Below are 15,086 nucleotides of genomic sequence, written 5' to 3'. Positions count from 1 at the left end.
TCTTTTGGCTGTTTCTGTCTTTGGATATTTCCCCGCTCTATAACATACAAACACTCAATGAGCTCTGCATGTGGTCAGCTTGCTATTCAGCTTTAGATGTGAAATAGAATTAAAGATGAATTGGGGAGATCTGTTGTGCCTAAAGTTTAGACGATATTGCTTTTGCTTCTCTACTAGACACCTGACTGTTACAATGTCCTTTAAAAGGCTATTGATGTTTGGAGTAATTCAGGCTAGGCCTTAAAGCCTTACTTTACCCTTGCACTTCCTTTGCAGATGTGTTGGTTAGTGCTTATGTAAGCTGTTGTGTTTATGAGGTCTTCTTGACAAATTTTGAAATAGGTTGATTCCAACACATCCAAACCTGGCAATTTTCTAATTTGATTTTTCCTTTTCCATGGCTTCTAAGCATAATACTTTCTTCTCGTTTTTATTCTTAATAAGATTTTTTTCAGATTATTCTTTTAGTATTTCAATCTGGGATTAGTGTATACCTGCACATGTGAATGTGTCTGGACTATTTATGTTCATGTTCCATTTATTAAAAACTGATAGCAAATTAAGCTGTAGTGCTATCAAAGATGGGATCTAGACTGCTTAAGCAGTTATACTTTGCTTTAAAGTTTGTGTAGTCATTTACACTTGATACATTCATTTTCACCATAAATATAAAAAATTATGAAATTGTTCAATGCTACTTCAAAAATTGTGCTTATTCATTTCACTTACTGAAAATTTTCAACTATTCAGCTAAATTTATTAGATTAGAGCATGAGAAAATACATTTTCAGACTGCAGGCAGGCATCTTTGCAATTGTTTTGTTTTGAAATTACTGGAAAGGAAAGGAAGTATTTATTTTCTATTGGTCAAAGGAAGGTGGCATTGCTTTGGCAAAGTATCGAGCTAAAATTCGTACTAATTAAAAAAAAATTATAATCTAGGACATCTTAGCTGCCTTGCCTTAGAAACTAGAATGACTACCACCCCCAACCCCAATAAGATATTTCATGGTCCTAGTGAACAGGAATTGTATTAGAAGATGCTTTATTTGTTAAACATAGCAGTGCACTGGACTGCCTAGAATGTTTCTGAATTTCTAAACACACATAGCTAATCTTTTAGTTCACCTGAGGAACTTTTCTCTCAGATGGAGCTTCTTATATGCACATACATACATTTTGCACTTCATAAGAACAGCCCACATATAGCGAGTATATGTGGGTATGTGGCAAGGTAGAGATGAAGCAGAAACAAGGATTCAACAGTGAGAAGTCAGAAGTGTAAGAGCACTTTGGCATAAACCAGCACAGTTTCAGATCTGTGAATATAGTCTTATAATAAATGAGTTCTAACTGTGAGAAGGACTCTTGGAGACATCATCTGCTGGTGTCAGACAGATACCCTTTGAATATGACTTCACCCTTAAGTAGAATTATGAGACACTCCTGCAAACACAGCACTACTGTACACTGTGTTTTTCCAATCATTAAGAACTTTGAAAACATTTCCTCACATAAATGGGAAACAAATTGTATATGATGTTATAAGCTGCAAATTTTCAGGATAAATTCATTGGCTTCTCTCTTCCTTATAAAGTTTTCCACAAGGTGTTACTACTCAGTGAGATCACTAATTAGAGCAGTCACAAGGATACCTACTGTTCTTCCAAAAATTGAATTTCTTAACTGTGTGAGTAAGGACACATGGTATCTGTCTGGGGATAGGTGTTTTTCTTTCAAATTCACTGAGATTTGGGGTGAAAAGATTCTGTCCTTTTTTGAGACAATACCAGGGTAGTCAAAACCCAAGGAACGCTAGATTTTGGCACTTGGAGCAAAGCCTAGGCAGTGCTTTGGACCATTGATAAGGTCACATAAAAGCATAGCTATAAAATGATTATTTTACACAAAAGTGCAAAATAATTTATAGTTAGATGGTACAAATACTGTGACACTTTCTGCTGTCAGAAACTATCCATGACAAATCAACCAGGGATGTACATGAAACCCATTTATGATTTTTAAAGTAAGTTCTATGTAAAGGTTACACAAATAACTATATATCTAATTAATGTCCTTTTATAGATGGTAAATCCAGGAAAGGAATACCTGGATGTTGATAAGCTGCCTAAACAGAAACATAGTTCTGATCTTTTCTACCATTTTCACATTACCTCTTTAACATTATTGAGGTTTCGATGAATTCCGTGATGTAATGTAGACTTTTAATTATGCAAAGATTAATGTAATATTTCTGATGAAAGGGTAATTGAAAGAAATCTGAAAGAAATGGAGCATGCATGAGTTAACTCCAAGCTCCAGCTGTGTTGACTCTCTTCTCTATGTTAAATGGGAATTAGAGGATGAATGTATCTTGGGTAAAGTTCATTCCTGTATGTAGCAGGTCAGCATGAAACTTAAATGCCTTTAATATTTATGATGTCTTAACTGCAATATGGGAGCATAGTCTGTGTAATGAGGGGTGAGTTTGGTCTCATAAGGAACACATCTTTCAAAGGCTTTGAATTACTCTTTTTAGATCTGTTTCTTTAAAATAAGCAGGGAGTTGAGTCACTAACGTGTAAATATGTTCAGAAAACTAAAACTACGGCTGCAAGAGGGAAAGCTATAATGCCTGGGAGATGCCAGAGCATTTTCTGAAATCAGAAGTCAATTTTGCAAACCAGATTGTTTATTGGTTATTAGAAGGGTTCTGCTGGAATGTGAGCTTTTGGCCACCTGAACCAGAGTGAATGAGATTACATGCTACCAGTTGCCTTTTTCCTAGTATGGGCCATCATAAAATCTTTGTCTTATAGTTATGTGCATTTATTCTCCATTTTACTTCGATCAATCATGTGGATCAGCATAAGAAATAAACTTTGAATTAGCCCACTGCGAAATAAGCTGAGCTATAGTCATTGACTATGCCAATATTATGAACGCCTTTGTATTAGGCGGCGTGCTCCTTTTCCAATTCAGCATCTAAAACCCCATGACTAGATGACCATTCAGATCTATGCTGTGGAGTTTGTCACCAACATCAACAACTCTTTTGACATTCCAATTACAGCTAACGTCAATAGACTTTAGTGGGAGTAGAAAGGGGTTGGTTTTCTTTTTTTCCATTTAAGTTTCTACATCATGAACCTCCTGACCCTAAACTGAACACTTCGACCTATATTCCTATAACATTATTATACTCCATACTATTAGCACATTAGATCAGATAAGCATGTACAGTGTTTGTCAGCTTTCTTGACCAGCCAAAGCAAACATCATCTTCCAATGCCAAAGTACTAATGTCAACAGACACCATCTGCTTCTGATAATGAGCTGTGCTTTCTTATCTGAGACCCATTAACCAGAATAGTAATAATTCTTACAGCTAGCACATAAAAATAACCCTGCCTATTTAACTGTTATCTCACTATTTGACTGTTATCTTAAAAGGAATGTGGCTGAAGGTATCTCTCAAGTAGAGAGCAGAGGAGAACTGTGAGATAAAAATAGTGAAGATCACATTAGAGACTTCAGAGGGTGATTTCTGGAGAAGGAAGTTATATATAGCTATGCTAGTTGTATGTGCTTGTGCACTCCTCAGGCGTCTACAGGGAAAGGTGGGAGTGACCACATGAGGACAACGATGCACATGCTGCCATTGTGTGCATGAAAACATATGCAACACATTACTTCTTATAGCTCAACTGAAATCACATTTAAAACAACACATGGTGTGTAACAATTCTTGAGTGCTGAGACCAGCAACGGAGACAGTGTTGTTCTTAACAACCAGTACAAAGAAAATGAAATCATTACTACTCATAATGATCATTAGTGTACAGATCTAAACCTGCCAGGCACAGGCTTATCAGGGCATTAAGTTCCTAAATGACATAGTTAACATGGATCAACAAATGTGCTCCCTGCACACATTATTTGCACATTTTATACTCACAATATTCCTTAAATACTAACATCTTTTATGTGCTGTTGCCAGCTGCAAACTTTACATCATGCATGATATAAAATACATAACAATGGGTTAAAAAAGTTAAATAATCAACATAATCTCATTGAAGTCAGTGGATAAACCCTGGAAGTCAGTAGTCCTTAGACATGGGACTCAAATAAGAAGTAAATAAGATCCTAACAATTTGGCAGTGTGTGTGTATTTCTGGAACTTTCCTTTGGTCCTTCTATATGAGGAGAATAAAGAAAAAAAAAAGGCAAATGAGAAAACTGCAATTCGTGTACAGAAAACAATAATGAACACTGGAAATCCAGCTGGGATAACAGAGAGGTTTTAAATATGGAGATCCCCAAAGAATTTACAGTAGAGTATTTCTGTCGATTTCAGAAGATCTGATTAGATTCATCGTTAAGTTTTCTGCACAATACTTTGGTTTCTGTTGATTTCTGTAGATTTTGTATTAAGGGAGTTACTGCCCAGAATGTTTGTCCAGTAACACATGATATGACTATATCAGAATATTTTTAGAAAATGTATTTGTAGCTGATAAATTCCATTATTAACTGCAGAAACTAAATGTAGACTAACTTCTGTATTGGACGTAAGCAATTTGGCGTGCAATAGAAAGAACAATAGCAGGTTTTATCTCAAGCACTTTTACCGGAACTACCAAAGATTATTATTACTGAAATTTTATAGCCCATAATTTTGAATGTTAAAGCTGATTTTAAAAGCCAAAAGTCACTCCTTCAGCAATCCACTTTTATGAAAGGGTCAAGTCATCATTAATGACCAGAGGCATATATCCTATTGTTTCAAACAATATCTGGAATAAGATAATTCTTTAAATGCAACTTCGGTTGGGGCTGGTGAAAGGGCTGAGCTGAATTCATAATACTCCTGGCACCCTTTAACTACGCCAAGATTTTTGTAGATGTGTCAGCAAAGCAGATATTAAGGAGACAGCATTTTATGGAGCTCCTATTACGTGGGAAAGCTTGGGGAAAACCCCAAGCATGTCAATGAAATCTATCATCATGGGCTGTGAATGAGAGGAAAAACAGGTCATGTAGGGATAATCCAGAAAAATATGTGCAATAGGGAAGAGGCCACGAAGGAGTTGCAGTAACAGAGGTTTTGTCAAAGTGGCAAACAGGGAAAATGCTCTCTTCAGCAAAAGACTGACAAGACATGAGCACACAGTAGCTTGAATTTGTCAAGGGCTGTGAAAAGATGTTGCAAAACTGCTAACTGAGGAGAGTCTGGGTAGGAGATTTATCTGTTTGAATAGGTAGAAAAAGCCCTTTGGGACAATGTGTGAAAAAGAATCCTCTAGATTAGGACATAATCTAATACACACCCCTAGAAAAGAGATTCCATGCAAAAAACTTTTTCCAGTTTGTTTCTGTTTTTAGGCTTGAATAAGAGGCAGCTAAGCATAGAAAAGGTGTCAGACAGAGTTAGAGCTCAACACTTCTGGTCTAAATGAAAAAGCAGGTAAGGAAAGTAAGATCTGTGGACTATCAACACGGAAGTGATTGGTTGAAAGAAAGTAAGATCTGTGGACTATCAGCACTGAAGTGATTGATGAAGTGCACGAATGGTGTCACAAATAAGGGGAAGAAATTAAAGTAGAGGGATAAAAGAGTTTCCCCAAAAACCTGGGATGGAAGGAATAAGACCAAAGGACATGCTGGAAAAGTGATTAAAGTATAGGAGATAGTGACAGGAGCCAAGGGAACATCAGATTTCCAGGCATGTGATTAAATGGGTCAAAAGCAGATGATAGGACAGAAAGGATGAAGTTGAAAAACAATTTCAGTAGAAAAAAAGAACTGGCAGGGACTGTAGAGCTTTGAGATGAAAGGGAGAAGGAATGGGATGGTGCTTAAAGAGGCAGGTGGGGTAACAGGGAGAATCAAAAACATGCTTATATTGTGAGAGAGAGAAACTGGTCTTTAATAGATAGAAAACTAGCATGGGAAAAAGCGTTTTCATAATTAAACCTGAACTAACTAGTTTTAATACATAGTTTACTCAGAAAAAACAAGGTATATGATAAGGTAGTAACATCTGTTAGATCTGTCAATATGATGTAAAATATACAAGCTTTTCTTCAGGTCTGCACATAAATCAACAAATATTGCCCTTTATTTACAAGCTGTTGGTGAAGCAGTCACTAGCTCCTTGAATCCATGTGATATGTATTAATTTTGTGATGACAGATTCCTCTGGTGAAGTTTCAGCCTATGGATTGTACAAAATTCAGTGCTACAGCTGCTGTTCATCCATCATGTACAAGTGCCTGTCCTTAAAAGGAAGACCTCCAGGGATCTCCGAAAGATTCAGAGTACCTTTGCCAATCCAAAGGCTAGTGTTACTTCCTTTGAGCCAGGATTAAACAAATGTCTCTTAATGACACTAAGCTTCATTGTGATCTGGAAATGCTGTTTTTCAGATGGTCTGTGAGGTCGGGGTCCTGAACTCTTGTTTTTCACTATCCCAGGAAATAAAGTTGTTTATCAGAATGAAGTCTTAGCTGGAATCCTTAATCCAAATATATCCAAACTTTGACAAGTCATGATCATAAATTTCCTATGTGTAAGTCTGGGTCCTAATTTTGTGACCAGACCTTTTCTTTAAACAGCATGCTAAAAATCCATGAGCCAAGCAGTTCCAGCTGTATCTTCTTTGGAAATCTCAGTGATACATCTCACTTCAGTGAGCCCCATCCATCACTCCCTCTGTGGATTCTTACACTTGCTTAATTTGCTTTACTTACCTTTGTTTAACAGAACTGAGGTCGTGCTGCAGGGGAAAGGACAGGCTGTTCCATGCTATCCAGGTGCCTGCCTTGCTGCACAGCCCATCTAGACAGGCCTCCAGCTGGCAGAATTTAATACTGAAGTCAATTCAAATAATACCAAGATAATAAAAAGAAAGAAATAGATAAAGTAAAGTAGCCTTATCGATAATTATATTAAACTTGATTTGCACCAAAAGAAAAGCAGATAAGTAAAAACAAGAGCACAAACCAGCATCTAATAATGACCATTATTTAGCCTCCAGTAATGACCATAACGACCCGCTGTTTGTGCTGTATGTGTCTGTGGCTGTGACAAAACTATTGATATCACACAATTTAAGTGTATGGGTGCAATATGCACTAGACAAACATTTCCTGAGTGTTTGTGAGTTTTGATGTGTATGTTTGACTTGCATTTTGGTGCTTGGATACTGGAGTTGTCTCCTGCCTTGGTAGAGAGTATGAAGCCTTCAGTGCACTTTTGTGGCTTAAATCTGGTAGACAGTTGAGCACCACAGAGCTGCTCATTCCCCCCTGGTAGGATAGGGAAGAGAATCAGAAGGGGAAAACTGAGAAAACTCGTGGGTTAAGATAAAGAAAGTTAAATAGGCACAGCAAAAGCTGCACAGACAAATAAAGCAAAATAAAGAATTCATTCACCACTTCCCATGGGCAGGCCAGTGTTCAGCCGTGCCCAGGAAAGCAGGGCTCCATCATACTCAGTGGTTACCTGGGAAGACAAAAACCATCACTCCAGATTTCCTCCCACTTCCTCCTCCTTTCCCCCAGCTTTCTACGCTGAGCATAATGCCATAGGGTATGGGATATCCCTTGGGCCAGTTGGGCTCAGCTATCCCACCTGTGTCCCCCACAACTCCCTGTGCACCCTCCGCCTGCTTGCTGGTGGCGTGAGGAGCAGAAAAGACCTTGACTCTGTGTAAGCACTGCTCAGCAGTAACTAAAACATCCCTGTGTTATCAACACAGTTTACAGCGTAAATCCAAAACACAGCCCCATACCAGCTACTATGAAGACAATTAACTCCACCCCAGCCAAAACCAGTACAACCAGTAAACCAACACTGTAAGGTCAGAAGTTGTATTTGTTTGAGAGGATCCAGATCAAATTTAGCTATGTGTTTTGTGAATATTATTCTTTCTATTCTTATATGCTTTTATGGCAAAGCCAAATATTTGCAATTTACTAGTGTCTACGCAAAATTGGAGGAAAGTGACCCATTAGCTACAGCTAATGTTACATTTACTCCTCATCTCTGTTTTCCTGATTTTCTTTACTACCTGTGTATTATCAGAGTGCCCATCTTATTTCAGATAAAATCATTCAAGTTATGCTACCTTCACTTTATTGAAAAAGAAAGAAAAGGTAGACAGTCTACATAAGATTTATAATTCTGTAGCAACTTTAATATGGTATGCCAGCTCTTTTATTCCCCAGTATATGCACAAAATATAAGGCACTATAAATGTGTTATTTTTTAAGATATTCTTTAGTTGCTTTCTGCTCGTCAGAATGTGTGCACACAAGAGACTAACTCTCTGGCATTTTACTTGCACTCTCGCACTAAAATAAGTGATCAAGGTGTCAAATGGGGAGAACCAGGTCCTGGCTCGAGATTTATGCACTGCATCTTCTTGAATTGCATTACAAAGGGTCCTGAATGCTCCAGGCAACATCTGGGGGTTACTTTCGGAGATTTCTGTCTTCACAAATAACTGGGTAATACACATTTAATTACTGGTGAATGTGGATGCACTCAATCAGTATTTTGATGGGGGGGGAAATCCCAAAAAGTTAAAGATACTGTGATCTGTGTAGTAATACTCACATGCATTTCCCGTTGCATAGGTCTGTAAGAACTGAAATTTGAAGCTGTTGTACCGAGTTGCCATGACAACAAGAGAAAAGAAACCATCAGATCTGAAGATTGCAGTTTTCACTTACTTTCTTCACTACTAGGCCTCAGTTGCTCCAAATTCAGTTTAATTTGCAGCCTCACTTACTCTGTCCAACTGTATATTGGTGTTTGACAGCCTTTAACTTACCTGCCATTTGTTAACGTATCTGTCTTGCAAGATGCAAGGCTGATGCGAAATTTCTCTGAATGTTACAAGACCAGGATATCTAAACTGGAGTTTGGGGGAACAGAAAACAGATTGACTTAATTTTTTCTCTATCTATCTGTTGACTTGTTGCTATTGAACCGTTCAGAAAATATTTTGTCTGTGGGTTAGTATTTGTATATGTATGAGTGTATGTATATACATATATATTTATATAGAGAGAAGAGTTATACCACAGGTTTAGCTTTTGTAAAATATTCATCTGGAGTGGACAAGGGATAATACAGCTACAGATGAATTGTAACTGTTCTATCGTAGCTAAACCTACCGTGTTTGCTGTTTCTAGTGTGGCCAGAAGGAGAGAGCCTGTTGCAATCAGAAGGCTCCAACAGCCACTTTGCTGACACAGTCACATCAGGCCCAAGGCTCTGTAGTGTCACTTGTACCTCAGGGTCAGAAAGCAAGAAATAGAAGCCCCCTTGGGCTTGTTTCTGATCTGAACTGCTTTCCTTATGTACCAGAAGGAATTTACAGTTGGGCAGGAACACTGCTTTGTGCTCCCCACGTCAGTGTGAGCCGCACTGGCAAGTTCTGGGAAGTGAAGGTCTGCTCTGGGAAAGCAGGACTGGACCAGTCATGATTCACAGTGGTGGGAGTGCTGGGCCTGATTTTTAAAGGGGATATAGTCAGCTTTCTTTATGCTCCTGTATTTGTCAGGGCAGGCTACAAAATGTAAGTGGGTCTTTCATCAGCTTTGCAGACGTGCCTCAGGAGGTGGATGTCTGTACATGGGAAGCTGATTAGAACAGCAAAAGCAAAGGATTGCTCAGAAGCTCTGGTATCTCTCTCAGCCTCTATGCAGCTGTCCTTACATACACAAGGGCAAGGAGAAAAACATGCCCTATGCTATATTCACATACATACTCATAGTTTTGAATATATATATACATACATACACATACACACAGTTTCCAGTTAAGAGTAACAAGAGCATTTCTTTGCGCGTGTAAACTTACCACACTTATTTGCAGACGTGGGGAGAAAAGCGTTTGTCATATATGAATATGAATTGTTTTTTATTCTGTGAGCATGTAAGGTTAAAAAACCCCTTCTAATTGTATCAAGATGATCATCTTGTTATTAAATTGTGAAAGATCCATCAAAGCTCACACCAAATTTTTTTAAAATTAACACAAAAAGTATGCTAGTGACAGACTGTGGCTTTTATTAGAGTTGCCAGTGACTAGGGTAAGGTAAGTGTCTTAGAATATTTTACTAAACTTGCTTCTTTAAAGTTTAAACAAGAAAGCTTCTTTATGCAATAGAACTTTGCAGCTGCATTCTTTAGTTAGCATTCTTACCGTAGTTATAAGTCATACTGTATGTTGTCTTTACTACAGTGAGATTATGAGCATATATTCCATAACACGTATATGTTTCAGTAGGAAAGATTTTGGGAAGTATTATAAAGTCCAAACATGCATTTAGTTTGCCATAATGCTACACTAGATATTAAATGTGTGTTGGTGGATAAAATTTGCTGTATAGTAGCTTTTCTCTAACTTCCTGTATTGTACCAAATATGAAAAAGGTCCTTTTTTTGTTTTGTTTTCTTTTTGGTTTGTTGTTTTTTTTTTTTTTTTTTTTTTTTTTGGTTGTTTGGTTTGGGGTTTTTGTTTTGTTTTGTTTTATTTTTTGTTTTAATCAAAAGGAGTAAAGTGACAGAGGAAAAATTATTTTTTGTTGCGGACTTCCCTAACATCATAGATTTCTTTTGTGCAGTGGACTTTCTTAACATCATAGATTTCTTGCTAAGATATAAGCTGCCCTCAGACAGGAGTTTGTTTTTCTCTAGCTTAACTCCTGCAGTCCTGACCATGTACAACTTCCCACTGACCTTGTTTCTCTTGCAGCACGTTTTAGGTGTTTCAGTTATCAAACTGGTACTCTGAGGCTGGTAGGAGGTTCTGCTGAGCAAAGCCTTCAGGAATGGGCTGTTAGGCAGATGCAGGCATTTCAGCAGGGAAGTGCCTGATCTCAAAATTTAACATGGGCATGCGTCTAGTTCTCTTTCTCTGCCATGCCTTGTAATAATAATCTGCTGCTACTTTACCATCATGTCTTTAAAAAAAAACCATATTCCTTTCAGGCAAATTTTTCAAAAGGAAAAAAATATCAACAAATGCATAACATAACTGCATTTTCAATGTGGATATTTAATGAAAGCATCCAAATGCACCCAAATATAAACTGCACTCTGTGATTTGATCTATCTTGAATATCTTGAATAAAAGAAATTATAATGCTCTCCCCCACAGATACTCTTTTTCTTCTTGCTTTCTTCCCCACTCTATCCGGCAAAACCCACCTCTGGGAAGTCACCCGCTGACATTAGTGTCATTTCTATCAAGTTCCAGATAAAGCTACTCTTTTCTCATTTAAACCGAGGCTTACACAACATTTGCTAGATCATTACAAGGGCATCCAAAATGAGTAGCAAAGACAAATCCCTCCTGCCTGGAACTATGCTAACAGTGGGAAGACTCTAGCTGAGGACAAGAGATCTTTCTTGGATAACACCACAGCTTTTTGGCAACTAGAGAGGTCAGCCTCATGGCTGAAACTCTGAATCAAGATAGATACGTTGAAGCCTCCATTCACCATTATCCTGTTACTTACGCACCTATATTAGAGCCTCCAGGCTTTACTGTTTGTCTCTAGGCTTCAGACAGAACTAATCATTAGACTCCTTAAGCATGCAAAGAGAAGATGAAACTGCCATGTTAATGTTTCTCCTTCTCTGTGCCTGAAAACAAACCTCATTTAACAAAAGATCATGGCACTTTCTGTAGTGTTATGCAGGTGAGGAACCATATTAGAACCTGAGTTTTCCTACCTGAATAAGATTGTCAGCTCTGGATCAAAAATTGATGCCCATTTCCTGAAACAAAGGAGCAACAATAATTTGTAAGTTTTTCTACAGTATCACGAAAAAGTAGAGATTTAACAAAATTGGTAGCCTTTTTTTTTTTTTTAATAATTATGTTTAACATTTGTTTAGCCAAGCTTGCTGGTTTTGTAATAGAGCACTTATTTCTACCTACCTATTTTGGTCATGATAATGTTTATTTCAGTGTGTGTCTATAGACATACAATGCTGTTGAGAGTCAGAAAGGCAGTGAACTTGCTGATTTTCATTTTGTAACATGCACAAAACTTCTTGTGATAAAATAATTTTATCTAAAAAGAGTATCTGGTGTTAAAACACAAATCGGTTATAGCAATCAGTGAGAGGAGTTTATTAGTGAAACAAGGGTCTTATTTGTGATTTTCTTGCTACTTGAACCGTTGTCTGTACACCTTATGTGTGTGCTTTTACAATATGCCTATGTGCATTTATTAATATACATTTTGTTCAGTAACTGTAGGTCTGAAGATTAAAACAAAGGGAAATGGCCTGAATTTCCTACTGGATATCGAGGAAGATTAGGTAAGAGTGGGACACTGGCTCATACACTTTCTGAGCCCTGTTCTCATCATGTTTACACTGGTGTAAATCAAAGAGCAACTCCGTTACTAGAATTGTTTGCAATTCAGTTAATCATATTTAGATGAAATTTTTTAACTAAACCTCACCACAAGTTGCTTTCACTGGTCTATTATGAACAGTAAAGCAGCAATATTTGTCACAGAATTGTTGAGTACTTACGTATTATCAAAAGTCTGTCTTTCATGACATACAGAGAAACCTACAACTTAGATGCCTCCCACAGATGACTCTCTTGTTTGACTGACCACTTCAACATGTCTCTAAGGCACCAGCATAAATTGGTTTAATCTTTGCTTGAAATGGCTGTGGCTTGTAGTCATATAATCCATCCTAGTCTCTTACGTAGTCATTTAATTAGGGATCATTATAATACAAACTCATTTATTAAATTATTCACTTACAATCAGCTTGTAGGGCCCCAGCTTAAATATTTTATCACTACAAAAAGACAAACATATATTAACAACTGTTACATCACTGGTCCTTCCCTTAGAAAGTCCTCCTGTCTGAAATAATGAGAAAGCTGTCAATTTTCTTCAAAATTGCTACTAATAGTCTCAGCCACTTGAAACAGCAGAACTTTGTACACATAATTTTACATCACTGTTTGTCTAAAGGCTAAGTTTCTTTCTGAATGGTTTAATAATGTCTTATTTAATTTAAAAAGTCCACAAGATAATATTAAAGTCACATCAGCTTGAGAACATCAAGTTTAAGGCAAAACTCTGATCCTATCTTCCTTTTATCGCACCTCTAGAAATTCTGTTGTCTGAGGTACGCTATCCGATGCTAACAAAAAAATAAATAACTAAAATAACAATTATTTTAACTCAATTAACTCTGTGATTTATAATCTTTAGAACTAACATGCAAAGTACATTAGTAATTATCATTATTCTATTTAAAGCAAATATAGCTATTTTACTATGTAAACCACACAACCCGTTAACTACACTGTTCTCTTGCCTTACACCAAGATATACTAGTTGATTTGTATCTGTCCAATGAAATGGATACACTCATACACTCAATGGAAAGTTACTAGTTGCACAATTCCTATGTGTGTATATATGTAGATATATAGAGATATACACATACACATATATATATATATAAAATATATACAGATAGAGGGAGACTAATACAACATGAAGACTTGGAATAAACAGTTTAATTCCATGACTTATGGATGAATACATGAGGAAAGGGATAGCGTGATGTATGCCAAACCAGTCTGATTTAAAAAAAAAATAAAAAGAAAAAAGGCAAAACCCCATGCACTAAACTCCAGGCTTATCCCAACTCTCATATTGTATTTATGCTACCTTTAGCTGTCCCCTTCTAACACAATTATAAAATTTGAAGATATGCATCATTATTTACTGATTCATTTTTAGTTTTCTATGTATCAGCAGGTCACCAGTAGTGGAAAGGGAAGGGTCTATAGCCAGAGTTCTGCATTACTGTGCTTTCAGTGGGACAGCTGTTTGGAAAGTTTCATCCACCATACACTCCTGCTCTGCATCAGTAAATGACTGAATTGATGACTTGGGGTTAAAATGAATGTAGCTTACAGCCAGACACGTGTATGGCCATGCCTACATACACCCCTGTGAGAGCACAGCTGGTGGGCTTTAGTGGTGAATTCAGTACAAGCTGGCTTGTTACTGCTGTTTCAGACAGAACCCTTCCATGATATCATACTTTCCCATTACAAACTCTGTCTCTTAAGCTACCACGGGGATCGTTCTTACTATGATTTTCTTTTCTTTTTTTTCTTTTTTTCTTTTTTTTTTTCCCCCAGAAGGAAAAGACTTTGATTTTAAAGATACGTAATTTAGCTATTTTTCCAATTAAACGTCCTTTTGGGCCCTAGTTGCTGAATTGCTTGCTGTTTCTGAGGTGTAAATAAACGTTTCGATTTATGACGTGGTTGCAAAGAAACTTGTAATTTATTTGTGAAATGCTGAAATAAAAGTTGTATGGGCTTTTACCTTCTGTCTGGGTGTAGACCTTCCTGATGCAACACAGCAGAAATGAAGAACTACAAAATGACCTTGTGCCTGCCAAAGGGCTGGAATAGCTTTCACTAACTGCCAGAAACTTCCACATTGCTCTAAGTAAAAGAGATACATTGCAGCCTTCATCATCATCATGCCATGGTCACAGACCGAGAAGCTGGAGGTTAGAGAGGAAAATAAAGGTTTGACTGTGAAAGAAAGCAGCAGCAGAATATTCAGCGTCCGTTCAGGTAACAGCAATGATTTCCCTTCCAAAGCCCCACTTCCATTACAAAGAGTTGCACTGAGACAAACCTGGGTCAGATGTCTCTGGGCTGGGCTGTGTACAGGACTTTTAATGGATTTTGTGTTGCACTTCCTTTCTGCTTCACCCAGTCACCTTGCCAGCCTGCCACCATCACTTCAGCTTATAGAAAACAGACAGCCACAAAGAGCGAACACTGTAAACAGCACAGAAACAGGCTGAGCAAATGTCAGCCAGTAAGGACCACCATGGGATGCTACAGGACTGCGTCTCTGTCATGGTCGATTACAGGATGACTTTTAACAGCCAGTACTGCCACAGCCCACAGCCATGTCTGATGTGCTTCCTCCTGCACTTAACTCCTCTTGACAATGCATATGCAGATGTGATCTACCTGTAGCCATGATTCAG

At 37.6% G+C, this 15,086-nt stretch overlaps 1 protein-coding gene across 4 annotated transcripts in view; it reads left to right on the top strand.

The window, feature by feature from the left end:
* The window catches only part of CDH13 (cadherin 13), a 509,619-nt gene that overhangs the window by 472,491 nt on the left and 22,042 nt on the right, over positions 1-15,086 (top strand). The window contains exon 14 of one of the 4 annotated variants that reach the window (XM_030469852.1): positions 8,646-14,408. The exons of 2 other annotated variants lie outside the window; for them this stretch is intronic. In XM_030469852.1, the coding sequence (XP_030325712.1) occupies positions 8,646-8,653 (8 nt within the window). In that variant the 3' untranslated portion in view covers positions 8,654-14,408. Of the gene's footprint in view, positions 1-6,198; positions 7,136-8,645; positions 14,409-15,086 lie in introns of those variants that run through there. One more of the 4 variants, XM_030469851.1, reaches the window with a different exon arrangement.

The sequence above is a fragment of the Strigops habroptila genome, chromosome Z, assembly GCF_004027225.2.
Source record: "Strigops habroptila isolate Jane chromosome Z, bStrHab1.2.pri, whole genome shotgun sequence".
In the NCBI taxonomy this organism is placed as follows: Eukaryota; Metazoa; Chordata; class Aves; order Psittaciformes; family Psittacidae; genus Strigops; species Strigops habroptila.
This window is presented reverse-complemented; position numbering and strand designations above follow the sequence as displayed.